At 37.9% G+C, this 25,532-nt stretch overlaps 1 protein-coding gene across 7 annotated transcripts in view; it reads right to left on the minus strand.

The window, feature by feature from the left end:
- Window positions 1-170: 170 nt before the first annotated feature.
- Window positions 171-25,532, minus strand: part of CBFB (core-binding factor subunit beta) — a 99,367-nt gene continuing 74,005 nt past the window's right edge. For 2 of the 7 annotated variants that reach the window (XM_027846959.1, XM_027846953.1), the window contains exons 6-7: window positions 5,013-5,114; window positions 171-1,754 (exon numbers count right to left, since the gene is read on the minus strand). In XM_027846959.1, coding sequence (XP_027702760.1) covers window positions 1,732-1,754; window positions 5,013-5,114 — 125 coding nt within the window. In that variant the 3' untranslated portion in view covers window positions 171-1,731. Of the gene's footprint in view, window positions 1,755-5,012; window positions 5,115-18,914; window positions 18,964-25,532 lie in introns of those variants that run through there. The other 5 variants (XM_027847003.1, XM_027846977.1, XM_027846967.1 and 2 more) reach the window with 3 other exon arrangements.

Here is a 25,532-nt window from a genome sequence, read left to right on the forward strand (position 1 = left end):
GTGTGTGTGTGTGTGTGTGTGTGTGTGTGTGTGTGTGTGTAAACATGGGAGCCAGACAATGCCAAATACTAACGAAAGTGAGAATAATGCATTCCAAATACTTAATTATAGGAAAGATCAACATGATCTTTGTTCATGTATTAATATTTAAGATCCTTTGAACACACTGCTTATCATGCATGACTTCAAATATATATCAAACACTTTTATTTTGAGATACAGGATATTATCTGTTCTATCTATAGCCATACTGAACATTACTTCCTTCTTCACAAACAAGTACATTATACACAATTACCTCAGTGAGACTTTAGTTCATTTACTGAACTGGACAGGAAACTATTGGGTTTTTCCCCTTTAAACCCATAACATAGTTACTTTATTATAACTAAATACATTTTTTAAGTTCATAAATGTGATGACAATTAATATGGCTGTGAAAAATATTAGGAAATTGGTGCCAAGTGACACCACTTTTTCCAGTTTTGTTTCAAACAAAGGATGATATCATTTTGGTAAGAAGCCTATTGTAAAAAAATATTCTTACACGAATTCATCTTGAACAATTTCTACTATGAATCTTGTTGGGAAATGCCATCAAGATTAACCATTCTTTTTTCTCCCTTAGAATAGTTTCTAGAAGACAACAGACCACTCGTCTACACGGGATTAACATTTCCTGCACAAGCCTGTCCTTTCACCATCTGGATTTTTTTTTCAGAAACAACAAAAAAGGCACATAATAGAAAATACAGATAAAGTAGATATGTGAAACATGCTTTTTTCATACAATGATCACCTTTGTAGCTGCTTCCTCACCGTCTCCAGTCTGACAGGCTGCTAAGTCTGTGAAGACACTACAGTATCCCCTTTTTTGGAATAACTTTTAAAAATCCCTGAATAAAACAGAAGCCAACCTGTGACTTCTTATGAGCTTTAGTAGAATATTTTAAAGAAATAAACCACAACTTAAACTCATTCAATACAGAAAAAAAAATCTAAAAACAGATCTGGACAGAATGTAGAGTAATATCAAATTTTAAAAACATTTAGGAAAGGAGGAAGGGAAACCAATTTGTTAGCATTAAAAAGGATACTGTAACTTTAACAACTGGAAACATGTTAGAAAGCTGTGGTAGACAGCTCTGTGCTACTAGGTTTAGCTTGTAAATATTGTAAAAATAATGTGAAAAATATCGTCTTACTGATATTTTACACTTGGAAAAGAAAAAAGTGGCAAAAAACTTAAGAATGCACATCTAAAATGAAGCAATATAACAAAATTTCTAAAAGTCCATAAAAAATTAAAAATGTGTAGAAAAAACTTCTGTAATTTCTTGACCTATTTTTATGACATTAACTCCTTAATTAGAATTGAGGAGAAAATAGTTTTACAACTGGACAAATTTTAATTTTACTAAAGTAATAACAAAAAAGTAAGCTTGCATAGTAAAACAAAATTTCAAACTATCACTAGCTACATGCCTAAAAGGAGAAATGCAGGTATTATAACATGAACATAGTGCAAACCATGGCAGTTCATGATGCCTGTGACTGCTTAAGGTCAGGAAACAGACCATAGTATATCCAGTTATCACAGTTTCTGGTCTTTTATTCAATTATCTCTGCTAAGTTGAAGCAATATATATGTCAAGATTGATGGTGACATCTGCTGTTGCTGCTAATTAACGTAGTTTGAGATCATCACCACTACCTAAATTGGAACCAGGGCTAGGGTCTTGTTGTCTTCTTGCCTGCAATGAGAAAATAAGAATTTGGGTCAAAAAAAAAAAAAAAAAAGTAATTTGAAAATCAGAACTCTGTATACTTAAACAATGAAGCACAACACTAGAAATAAAGTTCATAGCTAAAAAACATGAATAAACCTTTCAATATATAAAAGATTCAGATATGAAAGTAAACCTTAGGCAAAATATTTATTATATTTATGATTTTTGACTTTCAATAGACTATTACTTGTGGACTATGTCACCACCAAAATACAAGAGAAAATAAATTACTTTATTTACAAAATCCAATTAACATAAAAATGTACCATGAGCACAGGATCAAATAAATTTAGTTTATGAGATGGTTTAATAAATAGTTATATGGTTAAGAAATGAGGCACCTTATGTCTACTAAAAAAGGGCTTACAGAATTCTATCTCTTTGAAGTAAGATCTTGGTTTTAACTAGACGTAACTTGAGGACAACATAATATAGAAAGCAGTAGCAACTGTGGCTCAACAGGAACCAGTGAAAGATTTGGAGTGTGGTAGCCTGGCTCTGACACTCACCAGCTCTATGTCCATGGATGGGCAGCTCATTTAACCTTAGTTTGTTTCTCATCTGTAAAATAGGTTACTAGTCCTTATGCTATCTACACATAGAGGTGTTGTAAAGAAAGTATTTTGTAAATCTTAAGTTCTTAAAATGTAAATGAGCTTATTAATAATAAAAACAAATACCTGCAAGTTAATCATTACTAACTCTACCTACCTAGTATATTTATTGCCTAGTATATTACAAGCTATTCCTCATGCCTGGCATGTGTTACCTCCTCCTTTCTGCCTCTCTGAATCCTTAACTTCCTTCAAAGTTCAACTTAGGGGCTACCTTTTCCACTAAATCTCCTCTGACCTTGCTACCCCTCTCCAAATGCAATGCACTCTCTCTCTTCAATTTTCCTTGTCCTATGCATATTTGTATAGCTATCCATTTTGCCAGTATAAAAAAATAGCTAGCATTTGGGTAGTATTTTACAAATATTTCATTTTATCCTCACAACAACATTGGGAGGAAGATGCTATTATTACCATCCCCATTTTACAGATGAGGAAAAGGAGGCACAGAGAAGTTAAGTGACTTGCCGAAAGTTACACAGCTAATGACTATCAGAGGGAAGATGAGAACTCAGATCTTAACTTAGGCCCAACACTATCCACTGCACTAGCTACTGCCTAGTTGAGTATAAACTTCCTGAGGAACTGGGAATGTTTCATTTTTGTTTCTAGTGTCTACACAGTCTCTTTTAGAAAGTAAGCACTTAACAGATATTTAATTGATAGATTCAGATTGACAGAAACAGATTCAGGAAGCTGGGCCCATAGAGGTAACAGCTCTTGGTAGCAGAAATGGGTTGAGAACTCAGGCCTACTTCCCAGCTGAGTGACTGTTCCTTACATTTCTACCCCATTCTCTCCATCTTCAAATCATGACATATCCTTATGAAACAGAGTGATGCCATGGAAAGAGCCCTGACTTTGGAGTCTGGGAACTTAATAAGACTTTGCTACATGTTGAATATGAGCTCAGGGAGGCATTTGAGGTCACTGGGACTCACTCTCCTCATCTGTAAAAGGAGATGCTCTCCTTCTTCCTTAAATCCCAGAATGTCGCAGATGAAGATAGAAGAAGGCTAGTTAAATGCATTAGACAGAATAGGTTAGACAGCAAGCATCTCCTAGCATGATATGACACTAATAAGTGTGACACTGCAATTCAGTATTTTGTAATATGTCAACAGGCTCGTCATTTGAGAAATCACACCAGGCTTTCAGCATGATTTCAAGCTAAGTAACCCTGGTCTTCTTGCTGTTCCTTCCACAGGACAATCCACTGCCTGGACTCTGTTCATCTCACTGGCTGGCCCCCAATCCTGGAACTTTCTTCCTCTTCACCTCTACCTACCTTGTCTTCCCTGGCTTCCTTCAAAATCCCCCCTTCTAGAGGAATACCCCCTAAATGCTAATGCCCTCCTTTCCCTCGGTTGACTTAGCGCCAATTTAGTCTGACTTGATCTTGTTTGCATTCAGTTGTTTGGCTGTCATCCTGCCCCCTCCTCCCCATTAGAGGATGAATTGCTCCAGGCTGTTTTTTTGCCTTTTTTTTTTTTTTTTGGTAACTCTAGCGCTCAGCACAGTGCCTGACACAAAACAGGTTCTTAAAAATGTTTACTGACCAACTAGGGCTCGTGGGCTTCCCTACCCCTTGGTGATTGTTGGTGTTAGTGGTGGCAAGGCTGGGGAAGAGGTACTTATCCACAAGAATTGCTCCTTTTAATGATGGCTTACTGGGAGAGGCTGGAGGCAGGACCAGTGGTCTGGAGGGGGGCGTGGGGCACTGCTGTTCCTGCTGCTTGTGGGCTTATCTCCATTGAGTTCTGAGGAGAGATGGTAAGCAGTGGTTTGCTCCATCTCTCCCTCAGGCTGCCTTGCCGCTTCAGACAGGCTGGGTGTCATGCCACCGTGGCATATTACCAACAATGATCTGCATGTGAGAAGTGCAATGAAAGATACATCATTTATGTCTGACTACATGATGTGGGTCAATGTGTAGCAAGAGTAGGGTCACAACATATCCAGGTATTGCACGGAGATCCAGGAAATATTAAGAGAACTGTAGGAGGACTTTTACTATTTTCAGCAGATCCCCTTTCTGTGAAGAATTTAGATAAAGAGGCGCACAAGAATTGCAGGGGATAAGAGAAGCTGTAATGTGCACCAGTAAAGTGACTGCTGAAGTGGATAAAATCATGGCTCCACTGAAGCATCGTGGTGTGGTGAGAAGGGTCTTGCTATGGAGTGAGAAGACCTGTGTTTGAGCCCCAGCTGTGCCATCTGCTCCCTGGGTGATTGTGGACCAGCCCCCACCTCGGCATCATATTCACGGTCACTGCATTAGTTTCAGGCACATGGTTTTAGATTGATATGGTCCATAAAAGTGTGCTACTAAAACCTTCAAGTTTGTTAGATATCATGAAGCTGTTCTTCAAAAAATCCATGTCTAGTGCCCATATGAATAGATAATACAACAGACTGAAAGAGAAAAAACACTGAAAGCTGAAAGTTTGAAGGAGAAATATTTTAAAAATTTTCTTTATTTTGATAAGAAAAATTTGTTTCTTTGAGTTTTATTCAATGGTCTGAAAACTGTATTATAACCTTAAAACCAGCTCACTTTCTCATCTAAAATATTAAATATACAATATGAAATGAAGTTGTAACTCACCTCTCTGGACCACAGTTTCCTCTTCTGTAAAATGAGGGATTTGGACTAGGTGTTCTCTATGGTGTGTCCCTTCCAGTTCCAGCATTCTAGGGCTCTGACTCTCTAAGCAAAAGGGATAAGGAAAGGGGACTGGACCTGTGATTTCATCAGTACAGGGAACTCCCAGGTGAAAAAATTTCTACTAATACAAGTCAGCATCTTCTCTGCAATTTAACAGTCTTACGAGCCCGAGGGTTTAAGTAACTTGCCCAGAGTCACACAGATAAGGCCAGGACTTAAACCCAAGTCTTCCTGGGTTTTGAGGCTGGCTTTTTATCCACTATGCCTTGCTATCTCTAAGTTAGTATTTCAGAGACTCCATGAATTTGATGGAAAAAAAATTTTTTTTTTGACAACTATATCTTAGTACAATTGGTTTTCTTTGTATTCCTATGTATTTAAAAACATTATTCTGATAAAGGGTCTACAGATATCATCAGAATGCCAAAGGTGTACTACAAAAAAGGTTAAGAACCTCTGCTTTAAGTAGAAGACTACCTATACAATATTTTGAAAGGGAAGAAAAAAGTCATCTTCCTCTTGTCTCTCTTTTCTTTGCATTTCCCACCCGTTATCTGTTATTACTCCTTTTTGAGTCTTGGGCAAATCATCTTGTTTTTGTTTTTAAAATGCAGATAATATACAGCATTTACCTCATAGTAATACCACAAAAATTAATAAGGCATTATATACAAAATGATACTGGTGCCTTCGATTCTAAATAAAGATGTTCATTTTAAGGAAATATATTACAACATTTTAGTTTTGGTTTTTTAAAAAAATTCTGAATTCAACACCACCAAATAAAAAAGGACATTTCCGTAGAGTAACAGAAATGTAGGTGTGTACATGATGCCTGAATGTGTTTTCTATGTGATCTCATTTGATCTTCACAACAACCCTGGGAGGTAGGTGCTATTATTTCCCCCATTTTACAGAGAAGGAAACTGTAGCTGATAAAGGTTAAGCAACTTATGCAAGGTTACAAAGATGGTAAGTGTCTGAGGCAGGATTCTTAATTCTAAGTACAACATTTTATATGTACATATATGAAGGTGCAGGGTGTGTATACACACTATTTCATGAAACTTCAAATCTCTTATTATATATAGCTTGCTTTCCTTTTAAATATATAATAAATTTAACATGCAACCTTTAAAATTCTTTTATCTGTGATTCTTTCTGGCCTTCCTTCTGTGCATTAAAAAAATGCTTCAATGATCCTCTTTTCTTTTCCTTTTGTTTTTTTGGCTACTCTATTCCTATTTCTCCCTTCCCTTTCCTGCCCCTTTCTCCCCAACTGGAAAAAAAATAAAGTCCTGTAACAAATATTCATAATCAGGCAAAGCAAATTCTTGCATTGGCTATGTCCAAAAACATCTGTCTCATTCTATATTAGTGATGATCCAGCACCAACTCTGTGAGGAGATGGACAGCATGCTTCATTACAAGACTGTGGAACTGAGGTTGGCCACTGCACTGGACTGAGTTCTTAAGTCCTTTAAAGCTGTTTTTCTTTATAATACATTTTAAAAGGAAGGTACCTGCTTACTTCACCTAACAGTGTTAACTGTTCCTCCAATTCAAAGCATTAGGTGAAATGATATTATATATGAGTAAGCTAAAGCCATATTTAGGCCATCTGATTTTTGCTTTGGGTGATCAAATGAACAATGTTACAGAGGCATTTTTTGATGCTACAATAGTTTGCTTAAAATATATTAATGATGCTACTGTAAAATGAAACAAACATCCTATTCCAATCCCTGGCTATGTTGTGCAGGTGACCCTAGGTTCTCTAAAACTATGCCAAAAGACTAAGTCAGTCAGTCAATAAATATGTATTAAACACTATTATACTGCAGGCACTGTACTAGGTTCTGGGGATACAAAAAAAGGCAAGAGAGAGTTCTTGCTCTCAAGTAGATTATAGTTTCTAATAGGATGATATGTCAACAATTACATACAAACAAGGTACATAAGGATAAATAATTAAGACGGAAGGCACCAGAATAAGGGAGTGTGTGTAGGAAAAATCTTCATTAGAGGGTGGGATTTTAGCTGGGATTTGAAGGAAGCCAAGGAAACCAACAGGCAGGGCTGAAAAGAGAAACATTCTAGACATGGGGGCCAGCCAGTGAAAATGCCTAGAGTTGGGAGGTAGAATGTGTTGTTTGAGAAACAGCCAATAGGGCAGTGTCATTAGATGACAAAAGTACAGGGAGAGGGTTTATAAAGTTTGAGAATACTGAGGATAGTGGGTGGAGAGGTTATGAAGAGCTTTGAATACCAGGGGATTTTTTTATATAGAGAAAACCACTGGAGTTTACTGAGTGGTTGTGATGGTGGTGATGTGGTTAGACCTATGCTTTAAGAAGACTACTTTGACACAGCAATATAAGGTAGACTGGAATGGGAAGAGAGAACAACCAGAAGGCTACAGTAGCTATCCATGTGTAAGGTAATGTTGGCCTGTACCAGGACGATGGCAGAAGGGGGATGTATACTAGAGATGTTCCAAAGGTAAAATTGAGTGGCCTTGACATAGGACCCTGGGTGACTGCGAGGATGTTGGTACCCTCAACAGAATAGGGAAGTTAGGAAGAGGGAAGAGTTTGAGGGAAAAGATAACGAATTCAGTTTCAAACATGTTGAGTTTAAGATGTCTAGTATAAGATGTCCAATAGGTAGCTGGAGATCTAAGAATGAAGGTCAACAGAGAGATTAGGGCTCCATGAGTAGATATGAGAATCATCAACACAGAGAAATAGTATAGTGGGAGACGAGAAGAGAGCCCAGGACAGAGCCCTAGCGGACACCCAGGATTATAGGGTATGACCTAGATGAAGATCTAGCAAAGGAGAATGAGAAAGTGGCTAGATAGGTGGGAAGAGAAGCAGGATGGAGCAATGCAAGGATATGCTGGAGCTAGTTCTAAGCAGCTTGGAGAGAGAGTTAAATTTTTAGTGTGAGCATTTATGCCTCAGAAATCAGCAATTGCTATAATCATGGTTTGACTTGTTTTGTTGATGAGAAAGTACTGAAAATGTGAAGTAAACAGAAAAGTATATGTGCATATACTTTTCCCCCTATTTGCCCCCACCCAAGGTTGTTAAACATTCATCAGCATACTTCTGTAATGCTCTAAAAACACTGCTTGAGCTCAGGAGTAACGTAGAAGGTTCTAGAGAATGAGGTTATTCCAAGACTGTAGGCTAATAATAATAACAACAATAATTGGCATTTGTGCTTTATCTAATTTGAACCTCACAACAACACCCCTTGAATAATGTCATGAAAACCTAGAGAGAAGAGAGTGATTGACAACGTCAAAGGCTGCAGAATGTTTAAGAAGGACGAATACTGAGAAAAGGATGGGCAGATTTGGCAAAACTCATTGGTGACTTTGGAGAGAACAGCTTTGGTTGAATAATGAGGTGAGAAATCAGACTGCAGAGTTAAGAAGAGAGTGAAAAGGGAAATGGAGATGCCTATGGTAGATGGCCTTTTCAAAGAGTTTAGTCACAAAATGGAGGCCAGATATATTTATTGCATAGTGAGCATACTTTCATGTTACTGTTTTTTTTCCCTTCTCTTCTTCTAGACTGTCATTCATTTCTGTGTATTTGCATTCCCAATCTATTGTTCTCCCTTTTGTTTCTTTGGTGAGACTACCATTGCAGATTCAAGTTTTTCTATTCTGCTCATTATTTGTGCTGTACAAGATATAAATTCTGCTCTCGTAATTCTTATTTTTCTATTAAACCACGGAAGAATAGTGTGTTGTGGTTCCATGTTCTCCTCAAATTCCACAGGATCTTCTGTCTCTTCAATTGTTGGATCATTTCCCTTCATTTTATAGTATTTATTCATAGATACCTGAACTAATTCATTAAATTTGGAGGCTATTTTTTTTTCCTGTTGATGTTCAAGGTCTTGGAGATTTCTTCTTCCTGGAATCTTTGGTACTTTTAGTGTCTCTGTCTCTCTTCCTTATCACTCATGTCTCAAGTCTTTCCCCTCTGACTGTGATTTCCTTGGGGATGGTATTTCAAAGCATCTCGGCCTCCTCCCACACTGGATAGTTCATGGTTCACCATCCCATGTCTCTGTACCAAATGACTTTTGGGCGGTCAGAAATAGTTCCAGCTGGATACTGTGTTCTTTCCTTCAAGCTTGGTTGAGTGCTGCACAGCTTCCCGCAAACACAATGTCCTGTCCTGGTAACCTATCACGCTACCTTTGTTCTTCGGTTTTCTGGCGCAGCACCAGAGTTTAGAGCCTGCTTTCTCCAGTTCCAGCAGTTTAGGGCTTTGCAGCACTGGTCTTTGTGGGCTGTAGCCCCTGGCAGGCTCTTACTCCTGAAGGGCTGTGGCCAAGCTGGTTATCAAGGCCTGAAACATATTTCCATGGACTGGATCTAGGGTCTCTAAGACAATGAAAAGAGGACACAGGAATGGAGTGCAGCGCTCATGTAAGTTTGTTGGGTCCTTGGGTCTGCTAGTATAGCTTCACCTTCAGTAGCATGGGAGGTGGGGGATGGGTACTGAGTAAGCTCAAGCTCAGTGAGTGTCAGTTCTTGGATTTTTTTCTTAACCTTCTTTTGGATTCTGGGTGTCCTAGACCATGGAAACAGTTAAAATTGCTTATCTTAGGTAAATAATTTCTGTTTTGGAAAGGACTGAATTGGAGAAAATGCCTGGTCTACCGTCTTGTTGCTCCACGTTACCCAGAAGTCCAACATTTGAGCTCTGAAGGAAATTAGAGATATTAAGAGGTACAAGTGAGGAGGGAATGTATTCTAGGTGTGAAGGATAGCCTGGGCAAAGGCATGGAGATGGGAGATGGAGTGCATGGAAAAAAGTAAAAAGGTCAGTCTGGCTGAACTGTAGCGTGTATGAAGGGGAATAATGTAGAATAAGGCTGGAAAATTAGGTCAGAGCCAGGTTGTGAGGGTTTTCAATATCAGGAGTTTGTACTTGATTTTAGAGGTAATAGGAAGCCACTGGAGCTGGGGAATGTCATGGGTACTTCAGGAAGATCCCTTTTGGTTGCTATATGGTAGATGGATTTAAAAAGGAGAGATCTGAGGCAGGGAGGCCAATTAGGATGCTTTTACAACAGACTAGGTGGTGGGGTGGTGACCAAGTGAATAGAGAGAAGGGGATGGATATGAGGTTGGAAGGTAAAACTGACAAGATTTTGTGATTTCAGAGAAGGACTTTTTAATCTATCTTACAGCACATGCCTGAACACTGCAGGTGCTTAATACTCACTGTCTGATTATAGAATACTGTTTTGGTGTGATAAAGTTTAAGACAAAAATGGCACATACCATGGGAAGCTATAATACATCACAGATGTACTAGAGAAGTACAGAACAAAATGGTTTTATGAGGGCAAAGGGCAAGAAGGTTACCAACTGGAGTACAGGATAGGCTTCAAGGAAAAGGTTTCATCAGAGTTGGACTTCATGGAGACAGGAAAGTATAGCTCTATTTAGGAGATAGTCCAATTTGGCTCAAATGCAAAGGGAAGTATGAGACGAGGCTGGAAAAGTATGGTGGAAAGGGGAAAGAGAAGAGGAAGAAAATAAGCTTTATAATAGTCCGTACTATGTGCCATGCACTGTGCTAAGTGCTTAAAAAAAACCCAACCAATTATTTAATCCTCATATCAACCTAGTGAGGTAGGTGTTATTATTATCCCCATTTTAAATTGAGGAAACTGAGGCAAACAGAAGTTAACTGACTTGCCTAGGGTCACAGAGCTAGTTAGTGTCTGAGGCTGGATTCAAACTCAGGTCTTCCTGACTCCAGGCCCAATGATCTATCCACTGCATCATCTAGCTGCCTAAGGAGGCAAGAGGAATCCAATGAAGATTTCTAATCTGAGCAGTGACAGGATTAGGATCTATATGCACGAGAAAGATTAGTCAGTAGTATTTAAGATGGCTTGAAGGGGCAGAGAGAATATGTAGATTGCTGGGAAGTGGTGTGGTGGACTTGAAATTAAAATGAGATAAGGTAGCTGCAGTGAGAGATGTGAAGAAAGAATGGAATAAAAATGAATGAGAAGCTGAGGATGACACTGAGATTGTGGTCCTGGGAGACTGGAATACTAATGGTGCCCTTGAAAGTAATAAGGAAGTTGAGAATAGGGGTAGGTTTGGTTTCTGTTTTGGACATATTGAATTTGAGATGCCCATGGTGTGTCCAGTTCAAAACATGAAACTAGTGATGCAGGATTGGAGCTCTAAAGAGAGAGAGAGGGACAGGCCTAGGTGGAACCTTGGGAGGATAAACCACAGTTAGTCTTACTTCTAAAGGCTTTGACAGGCTCCATAAAAATTCAAAGTGACCAACAGTCTTCCTATTCTCCAGTTACTTCAAAGAATCTAGGAGAAAGACTTTATAGGCCAGTCCAACCAACATCTGACCAAGAATCTCCTATTAACACCCCCAAATGTAGGCTGTCTAAAAATAATAGTTAGCATTTATATAGATCTTTAAGTATATTATCTCATTTAATCCTCACAACAAACTTGTGAGAAGATGTAATTATTATCTCCATTTTACAGATAAGGAAACTGAGGCTGAGAGGTTAAGTGTCTTGCCCAGGGTCATACAGCTAAGGAAGTGTCTGAGGTGGAATCTGAAGTCAGGTCCTCCTGCTTCCAGGTTCAGTACTCTATCCACTGTGCCATCAGCTGCCTTCTCTATCTGAAGACCTCCAGTGAGTGGGCATCATTAACGAGGCTTATTTTACTTTTGAAAAGTTTTAATTGGTGGGAAGATTTTTTTCCTTACACCAAACTGAAAGTTGTCTCTCCAATTCTGACCAACTTCTTCTAGTACTGTTCCGTGGGGTCAAAGTCAAATTACTGGTGCGTGTTCCATTTCACCAAATCTCAGGGACACTCGATGAAGTAAAATTTAACTCCTGGCATTAGAATCTTTAGTTCATTCTGTTTATTACTCTCTCTTTTGCTAGTCTTTCTCCTATGTTTTCTATACTTGCTTCTCTATGTGGTACCACATCTTCAGATTTGAGGGAAATTTACTTTCTCCTTACTCTTTTAGTTTAAAGTCCTCTTGATTAGATTTGCAAGACTCCAGGCAATTATGTTTTAAACTTAATCTATGTTATGATTGCTTAATAGTAATCTCTGTTCGGTATACGCTATCTCTTGTGAAGAGCCTATATTTGACACCATGGTCCTCAGACAACACCTTTTGAGCCAACTTTTCATTTCTCATACCCATTTCTCTTCTGAATCCTCAATGTTTAATCAAAAATAGTGATGAAACTATTTTTACTCTATGATTTATATTTCACTGACTTTTAATCTGAATTATGGTTAATATGCTAAATTCCTTTAGTCAAATTTAATGTTTTAATAGCAACAGTATAAACTCTTAAGGCACACTTACTGTTTATCAACATCACTCATTAATTTTGGGAGATAAAATTAATCAAATCACATGGTTATTTCTATTTTCACTATTTAAATGAGATCCAAATAACTGAAATAGTTTTGCTTTCCAAAATAAACTTTGCAAAGAAGTCATACTTGTCTTTCATATATCATCAGAAGCTCTATTTATCTCACTGTTTAAATTTCTGCCATATGAAATTTTCTAAGTCTAAATAAAATTCAACATCAGCTTCCATCTTTGCAAACTATTAGAATTCTCATATTTAAGCAATTTTAATATTAACAGACTGTACATTCATGAAACTACCCAAACATTACAATTAACAGGCCAATTCAAAGCTATATTGCAGTCATAGATCTAAAAATGCTATAGAATGCATATATATCAGAAAAACAATTTATGTTCTGTATAGAATCAATGCTGAATGTTGTATAAGATCAATTTTGTACAATCAGGGAACACTAATATAAGCATTTTGTTTCAGTCAATGAAGGTTAGAAAGGGGCTGAGCACTGAAGAAACCTTGACTGAAAGGAATCAATACTAATTATATATTTATAACATTACTGCCAGCCCACCAATAATACTTTGTGAGATTGTAAGGTTTCAGGCTTTTGTTCTAGCAAGCGAATAATGTTTAAAATGGCAAGATTGTGACTGTTCTTTTTTGACTTGTATAAGAATGCATGTTTTTGTTTCAGTGTTGTATAACTGCATGGCAGGCTGGGCGATGCTGCATGGAAAGGATTATTTTGCTTTTCTTTTTTTTTTTTGCCATTAAAAATACTTTTAAGTTTCTTTTCACACTGAGGCGAAGAGACTGAAAATAAGCAAAGACAAGAAGGGGAGGCAACAGCAGCTGAAAAGCAACTCCTGAGGGCAACATAAGATAGGAACAAACAGAAAGCAGAGACTCCATCTCACTTTGCAAAAGGTATAAAGCACAACCTGACAAACTGCAGAGCAGTTAAGGGAAGGTGACTTGGAGTGGAAGGGCCTAGAACCCATGTCATTTGAGCAACGTTTCAAAAAATGGAAGATAGTCAAGTGAAGATACATTTTAGATGAGACATGATAGCTCTCTGTGTTTAAATATTTGAAGGCATATCATATGAAGAGGGAGCAAAACTTGTCATGTGTTATGCAAAGGGCGGAATTAGGTCAAATAGGTAGGAATTACAAGGAGGCAGATTTTTGCTCAGTGTAAGGAATAATGTCTTAACAAGTAACTGTCCTACATTGAAATGGGCTGTGTCTTAATATATTAAATTTCTTGTTTAAAAAAAAGTATTCAATCAGAGGCTAAATGAGAAAACCTGTAAGGGACATGACAGAAGTACTTTCCAGATGGATGGGAAGTTGAATTTGATGGTCTTTAAGGAACCCTTCCAACTTCTAAATTTTATGACACTGAAAGTATGATGTTCATAAGTTTATATTCCATCATTATAGTCCTATCTGTTAGTAGGGTAGGAAAGAGGATTAATCAGAAAATCTTTTGCTACTACCTATTCAGTCCACAATGATTGTTCCATTATTCCTAACCCTCCAGATTCCAACCTTTCACTAATAATTATTTCACACAACTTTTAATATGAAATAGATGTGCATAAGCCAGAGCTGGGGGGATATAGTTTTGATTTTAATAGTTTATGTAGACATCTCAATATATTAATCTAGTAATGCTGCTTACTTCTAGGCAGGAAGGTGGTGCAGAAGAGGAATGCTATCATATCCCTGGTTGATTTGAAACTATAAATGGTTTCTACTTCTGTCAACTTAAAAAGGTAAGACTTGGATGACCAAAGACTAGGTGCATCTAAATTGCACCATTCTTTGAGGCTATTCCCCTAATGGCCAAGGCTGAGTACAGGAAGTAATTAAGAACTAAGCCTCTGAATCAATGAAAATTATCTGGCTAGTCTCTGTTTTTATCAAGTTGAACATTTTTAAAAAGCATTTAGTTTTCTAAAGGAAATTTGGTCTGAAGACCAAAATGAAGGAAAATTGCTGTTAAAGAAGTATGGAATTTTAGCACTAGAAAGGACCCTAGGAATCATCTAAATCCAACCTAATTACTCAAGCTTATAATACTTGCTAGAACCCAGATCTCCAGAAAAGATAAACTTTTGATAACAACTTACAGAGTTTAAGAAACACTTTAGAGTCTACAAAGCCCTTTCTTCAAAACAACCCATTGAGGTAGGTAACAGCAGTTTTATTAATATTTTACCAATAAGAAACTAACGCTGAGGAGTCAAGCCCATGGATCAGTGGTGAAATCTGAACCTGGGTCTCTTGACTCTCGGTCTGGCATTCCATTTACAGTACTACAACTGCCACTAGATTATATCTCACATTATTTCTAAGCCTAATCAATAACTTCTAATTGTGATGACTGTTAGAGGCTAAAGAAACAGAAAGGCAGTGATGCTAAGAATTACTGTTAGAGAAATGAATCAGATCACTTTCCTAAAACATTCATGAAAAAGCAAAATCAGAGACAACAGACTGTAATAAAAGGCTAACTTACAGCACTAAATATTTTAAAGATATAACAAATAAAATAAGGACATTATTTTACAATACAGCAGTTTGTAATATCATATCTCACATTACATAAATGAAATATGCAAGCTTCTACACTAGCTAGGCAGGCATTTCCAATTATAATTCAAGCCAACAAGCATTTATTTGTGTTTTAAAATGAGCCGTCAGGCACTGTGCATACAAAGACAAAAGAAACCAGCCTCTGCCTTCTAGAAACTTACAATCTTCTGGGGGAAACATGATGCAGAGAAGTAAATACAAAATAGATGCCAAGTAACTTTGTTTTGGTGGGGGGAGGGTTGAGTGGGAAATAGAACTGGGGCCCAGGGGTCAGGAAAGGGCCCTTACAGAAGGTGGAACTTGAGGGGAGCTCTGAAAGGTGCTGGGGATCTCAAGAGGCAGAGGTGAGGTGGGAAGAGGATTCCAGACATGAGGGGAAGCCTGGACAAAGATGTGGAGGGTGGAGGTGGAATGTTATGGATTACAAATAGGAAAGTTTGGCTGAAATTTAGAACATTACATATTATGTGAAGGACACATAATGTACAGTAAGTCAGGAAAGACTGGCTGAGGTCTGTCCTTTTGGGCATAAAATGACAGATAAGGAGTCTGCATTTTATCCTAGAGCAGAGAGTCTTAATCTAGGGTCCATGAACTTGTTTAAAAAATATTTTGATAACTGTATTTCAAAATAACTGGTTTCCTTTGTATTCCGATGTAGTAGAGGCAGCTGGTGGCACAGCGGATAGAGCACTGGGCCTGGGTGAGGAAATCCTGAATTCAAATGTGGCCTCAGACATTTGCTAGCTGTGTGACCTTGGGCAAGTCACTTTATCTCTGTTTTCCCTGTTTCTTCAACTATAAAATGGTACCTTGCAGGGTTGCTGTGAGGATCAAATGAGATAATATTTGTAAAAGCAGTGCCTGGAACATAGTAGGCTCTAAATAAATATTCCCTCTCCTTCCCCCACTTTCCCTATACTATGCATTTTAAAAACATTATTCTGATAAGGGGTCTATAGACTTCACCACACAGCCGAAGGAGTCCAGGTCACAAAACCGGTTAAGAATCCCTGCTTAGAGGCAATACAGAGCAATGGAAGGTTCTTGAATGGGAGTGACATGGTAAGCCCTGGGATTTAGGGATATTAATTTGGCAACCATGTAGAGAATGGACTGGAGAGTAGAGGGCCAGATGCAGAGATATCAGTTGGGATGCTACTGCAGCGGTACAGGAAAGCGGTGATGAGGGTCTGATTGAGACGGTAGTCACATGAGTGGATGAGAGAGATGCCGATAATGTTCTGGAGACTGGATTGACCAGACAAGTGGTGAGTGAGAGTGATAAGCTGAGAATAACTTCTTGGTTTTGAGCTTGAGTGACTAGAAGAATGTTGCCCTCAACAGAAAGTTAAGTTCAAATGTTGCCTCTGATAACCATGTGACCCTGGCAGCAATATTTAACTTCTTTCTGCTTCAGTTCTTTATCTGTAAAATATGGATAATACTATTTACACTATAGCCACTGGGAAAATGCTCTGTAAATCACTGAGCACTACAAAAATATGGGTAATAATTTTTTATTATGGTGATAAAGCTAAGCTACAGAAGAAGGTAGATAAGAAAAATCTTTACCAGCTGGTACTTGCCTGACAAGCAGCCACTGGCCATCACCATGCTTATTAAACCATATAATATCCTCATCAAAACTCTCTTAGCTGGTTATCTGGAGATAACTGAGAACTGCAGGGCATTTTTTCCCAGCATTTATATATGAAGTCATGCCCCCCCCCCCCCCCCCCACCAAGGATCACAGAATTTAAGAGCTGGAAGGAATTTTAGAGATCATTCAGTCCAATTCCCTCACCTTAATGAGGCCCAGAGACTTCCCAAGGTCACACATATAGTAAACAACAGAAATGAAATTCAAACGCATGTTTTCTGAATCCATAGCCAGTATTCTTCCTATTATGAATTTCTAATATAAACAATTTGATTTCGATTAGGGAGATGAAATTCCTACTCTAATTAATTAAAAAGAAAATTAATGCATACATAGAACAAAATCTGTCCACAAAGACAGGACAATAGAGAAGATAAGATATGCTAATAACATCCTTTGTTTATCAGAAATGGAAGAAAGGAAAGAATACAAGTCAGGCATACTTTCTTCCTCCTAGACCATATTACTTTACAGCAGTCTCTAGTCATTACATCGTTTTAGCTCTCTGACTTCCTCCCTCATCTCCCCATCCTAACCTCTAGGAGAGGCCCACTGTAGATAGGAACTTTCATATAGTCTACATTTTTCATAACATGTCCTCTAGCATAGTCTTGCAATTTAAAAAACTGAACTCTGTAGGGGGTTAAAATAAATAGAGAATAAGAGATTTTTCTTGGAACACACAGAATCTAAGGCTCCAGGAATATACAAAAAACAAACACAAAAACCACACACAGACTTGTGCCTGTTTCTATTACAAAAATAGTCTCCATGTATATTGCTGAGCTGTGCTCACACAGAGGACTCAGCAGAGTAAGCATTTTTTCCCAGTTATTCTTTCTCCAATGTAAAGACCACTTCTGCTTTCTAGCATATTCTTATTTACAGGAAAAAAATGTTTAAAGGTAAAAATGCAATTAATCACCTTTAGGACCCCACCCTGTAGGAGAAGGGTTAGGAAATAAAATTGAATGCTATCTTAAACTTAGTGGTCCAGGTGCCAATCAAGTCACAGCTAGATACACAGATAAAAAGTAAATATACAGAGTAGGCTGGTATGGTACTAAAGGGATCACCAAAAAGGCATTCAAACATTCCCACAAGGATAGCACTAACACCATTTCCTTAATATTAAATCTTCCTTTTGCGTAAAATGGGGAGGTTGAACTTAACTAATATTTCTCTAGCATTTTAAGGTTTACAAAATATTTTCTTCACAACAATCCCATGAGTTTAGATAAAGTATGCATCATCTTTATTCTGAAGATGGACAACAAATAGGTTTATAGAGATTAAGTGGTTTGTCCAAGGCCACACAGCTAGTAAATGTTAGAGTGAGGATATGAATCCAAATGTACTGATTCCCACTTCAACTTTCTGTCTACATACCAAGCAAATTTATTTCAAGTATCCTCTCCCAAATAAATAGAAAAATACATAATTTTATGGGAATAAAAGGTATGTATAATAGTATAAATTTTGGGGGTAATAAACCTGAAAAAAAAATAACCTTTTCTAGATAACGTTTATTATAACATGAATAAGAAGTGAGCTGGCTATGTACTCAGAGTGGGGGATAATAGTCCAAGTGTTGTAATGGTATCCCAGAAATATTACAAGATTCAGAGGAAGGTTTCTAGTAGTAGGCCTTTGAGTATTTACAGAAGGACATGCACAAGAACTGCACAGGGTAAGAAGGTGGTGAATGGGTTGTGACCTGCACCTGTGAGGGTTATAACCCTAATGAGGAGATTACAGACTCCTCAAAGAACCCTTTCCTCCCACCTAGAAAAAGTGCTTTTCTAACCTCAAGGCATCAAATAAATGAGAGCTATTATGATGCTGAGGTGAGAGAAAAGGTGGTAGTAGAGGAGGGCTAGACTTGGAATCAAGAAGACCTGAGCTCAAGTCATTTTAATCTTTCAGTGCTACTAGATAACTATTAAAGTTATATATAAATGTTAGTAATTATCATCATCATTTATGTTAGAATAATGGAAATGTCCCATACGATTACAGATTTAGAACTGGAAGGGAACTTAGAGGTTAACCCCACCATTTGATAAGTGAAGTTAACAGACAAAAAGAAGTTGTGAGTCTAAAAGTACAAGCTACAGATGACAATCTGCATTGGTGGAGGAAGTTTCCAACCTGGGAGTTCCTTACACAGCTGAAATCACAGGTCTGCTGGACACTCCCTCTGAAAAAAAAAATTATGGATGATTTTAGTCCATAAATAAGCATCAATGATTATGTGTTCATGAAATGGCTTTCAGAGAAGTCTATTCAGGTTAGGATCACACGTGAAAGATTAACTAATATAATCACAAAATTATTTCTACCTGACTTTTCTGGTCACACTGCTGTTAACTTGCTGTGTGATTACTCAATTTTGATACACCTTCTCAGCACCCTGAGTGCCCTCTGCCCTCTGAATGGAGGGCTGGAAGGCAAAAAACAAAGTACTCCTCCCAAAGTCTCCATTTAAAGGGGACTCCCAAGCCAACCATCTCTTCCTTTCCCACCAGTTTGTACTTCTTGAACTGGACTCCACCATACCCTGCCCATGTACCTTCTTCCCTAGTTCCCAGCCCTTACCCTCTTTTTCAGCTTCCTTTTGTGAGCTGTCTTCTCCTATTAGATTGTAAGCTCCTTAAGGGTAGGGACTATCTTTTTCACATTTGTATCCTGAGTGCTTAGCACATAATAGGTGCTTAAATATTTATTAAATGTCTCTGGACAAGTCAGTTTCCTGACTTTCATCTGTAAAATGGAAATACACTGGATCATATGATAGCTAAAGTCCTTCCTAATGTTGACATTTTATGAGTGACTGCTTTATGACAGGTATTCCCAATACTAGCTGTTATATTCTTGCCTTCAGCAATCCAAAACACTAAATTATTTTGAATTACTCACTCCCATTAGTAAAAAAAAAAAAAAAAAAATTTGAGCACAAACTTCCAAAATGTGTACATCTGTAATTATATATACATATATGGTTCTAAGTTAATTCTATTTCAATACTTGGCTTTAGTGGCTGTCATAGTTGACAAAGACACTTCATTCACAAAGATAACATAGCTCCAAAGTAAAGAAGTGCACTGTTGGCTACACTTACTCTATTATGATTCTCATTCAATCCCACCCATCAATTATGCAAAGGTTTTTGTAAAAATCCACCTAGTAAATTTCCATCTTCTCTGATATAAGCCAATTATTCTTACAAACTAATCTGAAGGCTGGGATAGTTTGGTGGATAGAGCACTGGGCTTGGAATCAGGAAGACTCATCTTTATGAGTTCAAATCCAGCCTAAGGCACTTACTAGCTGTGTGACCCTGGGCAAGTCACTTAATCCCACTCGCCTCAGTTTCCTTATCTGTAAAATGAGCTGGAGAAGGAAATGGAAAACCACTCCAGTACCTTTGCCAAGAAAACTGCAAAATGGGGTTATGAAGAGTTGGACAGGACTGAAATGACACAACAACAAAATCTGAAGGTGTTGAATTTTCAGAAATATTTTTAAACAAATAGGTATAGGCACAGACACTCTTCATTTGGAAGATCTTTAAACAGGTTGGAGAACTGTTTTCAAGTTTAAGTTGTATAGATATGAGAGTTCTTTTGGTGACATGCTCAATATCCTTTCAGACAACAAATCATATTAGTTATGAAAACATTTCCAAGGACTTGTTTTGAAAATGCTCTCTCCATAATACAAATTTCCTTTGAAAAGCAGTTTAGTTTTTAATTTTTTGTCAAGAAATGTTACCTTTGTCTGATATCCAAGATATATAAGGAAGTAATACAGAATGTTTAGTCATTCCCTAATGGATATGAATAGTTCTCAAAAAAGTTCCAAATCCTTAATAATAAGCAAAATGCAAATCAAAACAACACTGAGGTTCTACCTTACACTCAGAAAATTTGCAAAAATGATAAAATGTGGGACTAATGAAAGGTTGGGAATGTGTAAAGACAGATATATAGCACCGGGCCTGGAGTCAGGAAGACAAGAGTTCAAATCCAGCCTCAGAAACTTCCTAAGTGTGTGATTCTGATCCTTAACCTCTGATTGCCTGACAAAAGGATCCAATGGAGAAGGAAATGACAAACCATTCCAATATCTTTGCCAAGAAAACCTCATGGACAGACAGATATGGTCCACAGGGTCACGAAGAGTTGGACACGACTGAACAAGTGTTTAAACCCTTTGATGCAGTGATCTCAGCATGAGGCATCTATCCAAAGGAGGTCAAAAAAATGTTAAAAATATTTACAGCAGCCATTTTTGGTAGAAACTCCAGATGGATACAAAGAAAATGATTATCCAATTGCTGAATGGCTGGACAGACAGGGGTCATGAACAGGAAGGAATATTATTCTATTACAACATGCCTTACCCCCATGAGGGTGATTCTACCTTTAAGAGTCAACTTCATAACTGATAAGTCTTTGAAAAGTAATGTCATATCATCAGAAATCTCTGCCATACTGCTCCACTTCTGTCCCAGCTCACTCTCCAGTCAGGCACACTGCCACACCCATTTGCCTACACATAAGTGGTGCTCCAACCCCTTTCAATCTTCTTCATATGCATTATTTTTCCCCATTATAATATAAGCTCTTTGACAGAATGGACTGTTTGTTCTCTTTTATCTCCAGTGCTTAGCACAGTACCTGGCACATAGTAAGTGCTTAACAAATATTCATTCTCTCTCACCGTAAGAAAGAACAAAGATAAAGAATACAAGGAGGCATGGGAAGATTTATATGATTTATATGGACTGATGGAAAATAAAGTGAGCACAACTGGAAAAACAAAACACAATTATAAAAATAAAAACATAAAGAACGATACCAGAATTCAAATTGAATGCTGTCAGTCAATACACATTTATTAAGAGCCCATTATGTGCCAGGAGCTGTGCTAAGCACTGGAGATACAAAGTCTCTACTCTCAAGGAGCCCATAGTCTAATGGGGGAGACAACACATAAACAACTATATATAAACAAGACTTACATAAGATAAATTGGAGACAATCAACCGTGGGGTGGTGGTGGTGTGTGGAGTCCCTCCTACAGAAGCGGGAATTCTAATGGCTGCCTATTACCTCCAAGATGTGATATAAAACATACTGTTTGGCATACAAAGTGCCTCATAACTCCCCTACCCTCCCACGTTTTTAGTCTTCTTACACCTTACACATACTCTTTGATCCAGTTACATTGGCCTCTTGCCATTCCTTGAACAAGACAATCCATTTCCTAACTCTGGGCATTTTCACTGGCTGTCCCCCATGCCAGACTGTACAGAGTTAAGAATAAAGTGGAAACATCGATTGTAGATGGCCTCCATAAAAGAGAGAAGAGATATGGGGTAAGAGCCAGTGGAGATGGATGGATCAAGGGAAGGTCTGAGCATAGAGGAAACATGTTAAGTAGACAGATGGGAAGCACACAGTAGACAAGAGAAAAACTGAAGTTAAATAAGAGAGAGGGGATGATAGAAGAGACAATCTGCTGGAAAAGATGGATGGAACAGAAACACTCATGTATATAGAAGGGCCACCTTTTCAAGTGAGAGAGGGGTGAAGGAGGAGAAAGTGACAGAAAGCATCTGTATGAGGTGAGATGAGGAAGAAGGGACAAGAGGGAGCTCTTAGCAAATGGTTTCATTTTTTTTCAGTGAAACATGAGGCAATGTTCTTAGCTGAGAGGGTGGGAGGAGGGTAAGATATATGGGAGATTTGAGGAGAGATGAAAAGGTTTGGAAAAGCTGCTGTGGTGAGTGGGATGCTGAGTCAATCAGGGAGTGTAAAAGGATTGCTTTACTGCTGTGCAATAATTATAGTGACCAAGTTTGGCCCTGAAGAAGAGATGGGAAGGCCCTTTTCTCCCTTCTTTGCAAATGTGGGTGACTATGGATGTGAAACACAGCATATACTGTCAGATTCAATTAAGGGGTTAGTTAGTAGTATTCCTTAACTACTTCTTCCACCCCTTCTCTTCTTTGTTATAGGAAAAGCTCTCTGGATGGAGAAGGAAGATGTATGTTGGGAAATGAAGGGGATTTAAAAACAAATATCAATAAATGCTTTTCAAAATATCATCCTGAAATGACAGAAAAGTATGCATATTAAAAAATCTGCTAGACAGCATACTAATAGTCACTTGTCATAAAAAGGTCACTGAATTTGACAGTTTTTAAAAAAGAAAAATGTACAACATTTTAAAATTCTACAACTTTTAAAATCATTTTGCTATGACATAGCCAACAAACCCCAATGTGGAAAAAATGTTGGCATATGTAATCTTTTGGGGGTAAAAGTTTTCAGAGATTTTTATAAAATTTGTTTAGGTAGCACTTGCCAAATAAATGCTCTGTGGTGAAATATTTGCCTTTATTCCAATATGTACTTCAGTTTAGAACTCTGTAAATGTTTTTCAGTGTATTACATATCTTTTCTTACAGCTTTTTTTCAAACACTTTTTAAAACTAGCTTGTTCCATGAATTCAGAGCTGAGATTCAGCTAAGTTTGTAGACACTGAAACCAAGTAGGTGAATCTCTTAGTACTCCAATACAAAAAATGGATCTGTGATTTCCTTGATTGGAAGTTTCAATGAACAACCAGTCACTCCATTTATTAAATGCCTACTATATGCCAGGCCCTGAACCAGAAACTGGGAATGTAAAGTATGAAACACATTCCTTTGTGAGTAGGGACTGTTTCATTTTTTTTTTCTCCTTGTAACCCCACTGACTGGCACCTAGGAGGTACTTAATCAATACTTGTTGGATGACACTCCTACTTCCTGACTGGGAATTGATAGACTAAATATGCACAATGAGGCACACATTTTTGGATACGGCCAATAGGGGAATTTGTTTTGCTTGACTACATATTATTTGTTATGAGGGATTTTGGGGTGGTCAGTGGGAGAGAAAATAAATGCTTGTTAACTGAAAAAATAAAAAAACAAGAAAAACAACAAATAACTTTAATCGAAGATATCAATTGTTCTTGACATTACTATGTTGGTAGTGTGTTTTAAATGGAGAACAGTTTTCCATATGGATATAAAAAAATAAATATTCATTGACTGACACACTGGCATTATGTTAGGGAAAAGAGGGTGTGTTTAAATAGTCTATATACAAAACAAACACAAGGTAATTTTAGGATGGAAGGCATTAGGTGCTGGGGGAATCAGTCAAGGCCTCATGTAGAAGGTGATGCTTTAGCTAAGGCTTGAAGGAAAAAAAGGATGCTAAGAAGCAGGGGTAAGGAAGGAGGGCAGCCAGGGCACGTATGAGGGTGAGAAAGGCAGGTGATGGAAAGGTTGGGAAGAGTTTTAAATGCCAAGACAGCAGTCTCTATTTGGTTCCAGCAGGGATCCTAACAGGGAGTCGATAAAGTTTACTGTGGAGCGGTCTGACTTGTCTTTTAAAAAAATCACCCTGGCATCTGTGTGGAAGTTGAATTAGAGAGGAGAGAGACCAATTAGGAGGCTACACTAGTTAAGATGAGAGGTGCTAAGGGTGAAGGCTGTGTAAATACAGAGAAAGGGACAAAGGCTAAAGATATTACGGAGGTGGATACAAGATTTTGCAACTGATTGGATGTGGATGTGGGGTGAGTGAGTGGGTGACACCAAGGTGTGAATCTGGGTGGCTTAAAGGATGATAGTGTCCCTTATAGAGAAACAGGAAAGTTTTGAAGAAGGGTAGGTTTTTGGGGAAAGATAATGACACCTGTTATTTATATCACAACTCATCCATGGCCTATTCATCCTATGAGACTCACTGTTGCTTAGAAAATGAAAAAGTGCTGTGGTTTCTACTCCTTGGCCATAGCCTAGGAGCCCCAAACAGCCCAGGGGCAGGCAGCCATGAGATGATCTGGGGCAGAATAAGGGTATGCTCGGTGAGGTAGGGCATTTTAGGTTATAGCAGTCCCAAAGAGATGAAGCCTAGTCTAGAAGAGAAGTTGCTGGGAACTTGCATAGTTGGATTGGAGACTGCAGAGGGAAGAACTGTTGGGTAAGAATAGGTGAAGAGAGTGACAGGATCCAAGGGAAAGATAAGCTCTATGACTGGCTAACACAAGGAGGGTGGAATGTGACCCCCTCTCCCTACCCTTTAACTGGCTGGTCTTGTATTCCTGGGGTTATTCCAAGTTTCTTTGGGGTTGCTTGGCTCCCACTTTGAGGACCACTGACCTAAAAATGTTTTTCATTAACTAGAAAAGATACTCAGAATGGATTTTGAAAAGCATTGGTAAAGGGATTATCTAGCTGATGTGATCACAGATGCAATGAAATAAACCAATCTTATGTATGCACTTTGAAAAAAAAAAGTCTGCCAAAAATCCAAAATATTTTGTAATTTTTATTATTTATGGATAAGAAAATTTAAAATTTTGAGGGCATTCAACATTAGGTATTGTTTAATGTTTTTCTGAGTGTCCTTTTTCTAAATTTAGGTTATCTCACATTCAGGTATGTTAAAGGAAGTAAAATGCCATTTCTATAATCAGAACACAATCTCTGCTGAGTCCTTAGATATTCTTCTTTTCAGAACTGCAATGTCCTAGACCAACTTTTGGGAAATATAAATGGGAAGTCTGAAAAGTTTAAAATTCCTGTGGTAAACTTTGGGTTACCTTTTATAGTAATAACAATTGCTATCACCTGGCACCAGTCCCACTATATTAAGTAGTTTTAGGGACTCTGCTATCATTTTTACATAAGCACGCATCAG

Source organism: Vombatus ursinus, unplaced genomic scaffold (genome assembly GCF_900497805.2).
Source record: "Vombatus ursinus unplaced genomic scaffold, bare-nosed wombat genome assembly UNPS02005286.1, whole genome shotgun sequence".
Lineage (NCBI taxonomy): Eukaryota > Metazoa > Chordata > Mammalia > Diprotodontia > Vombatidae > Vombatus > Vombatus ursinus.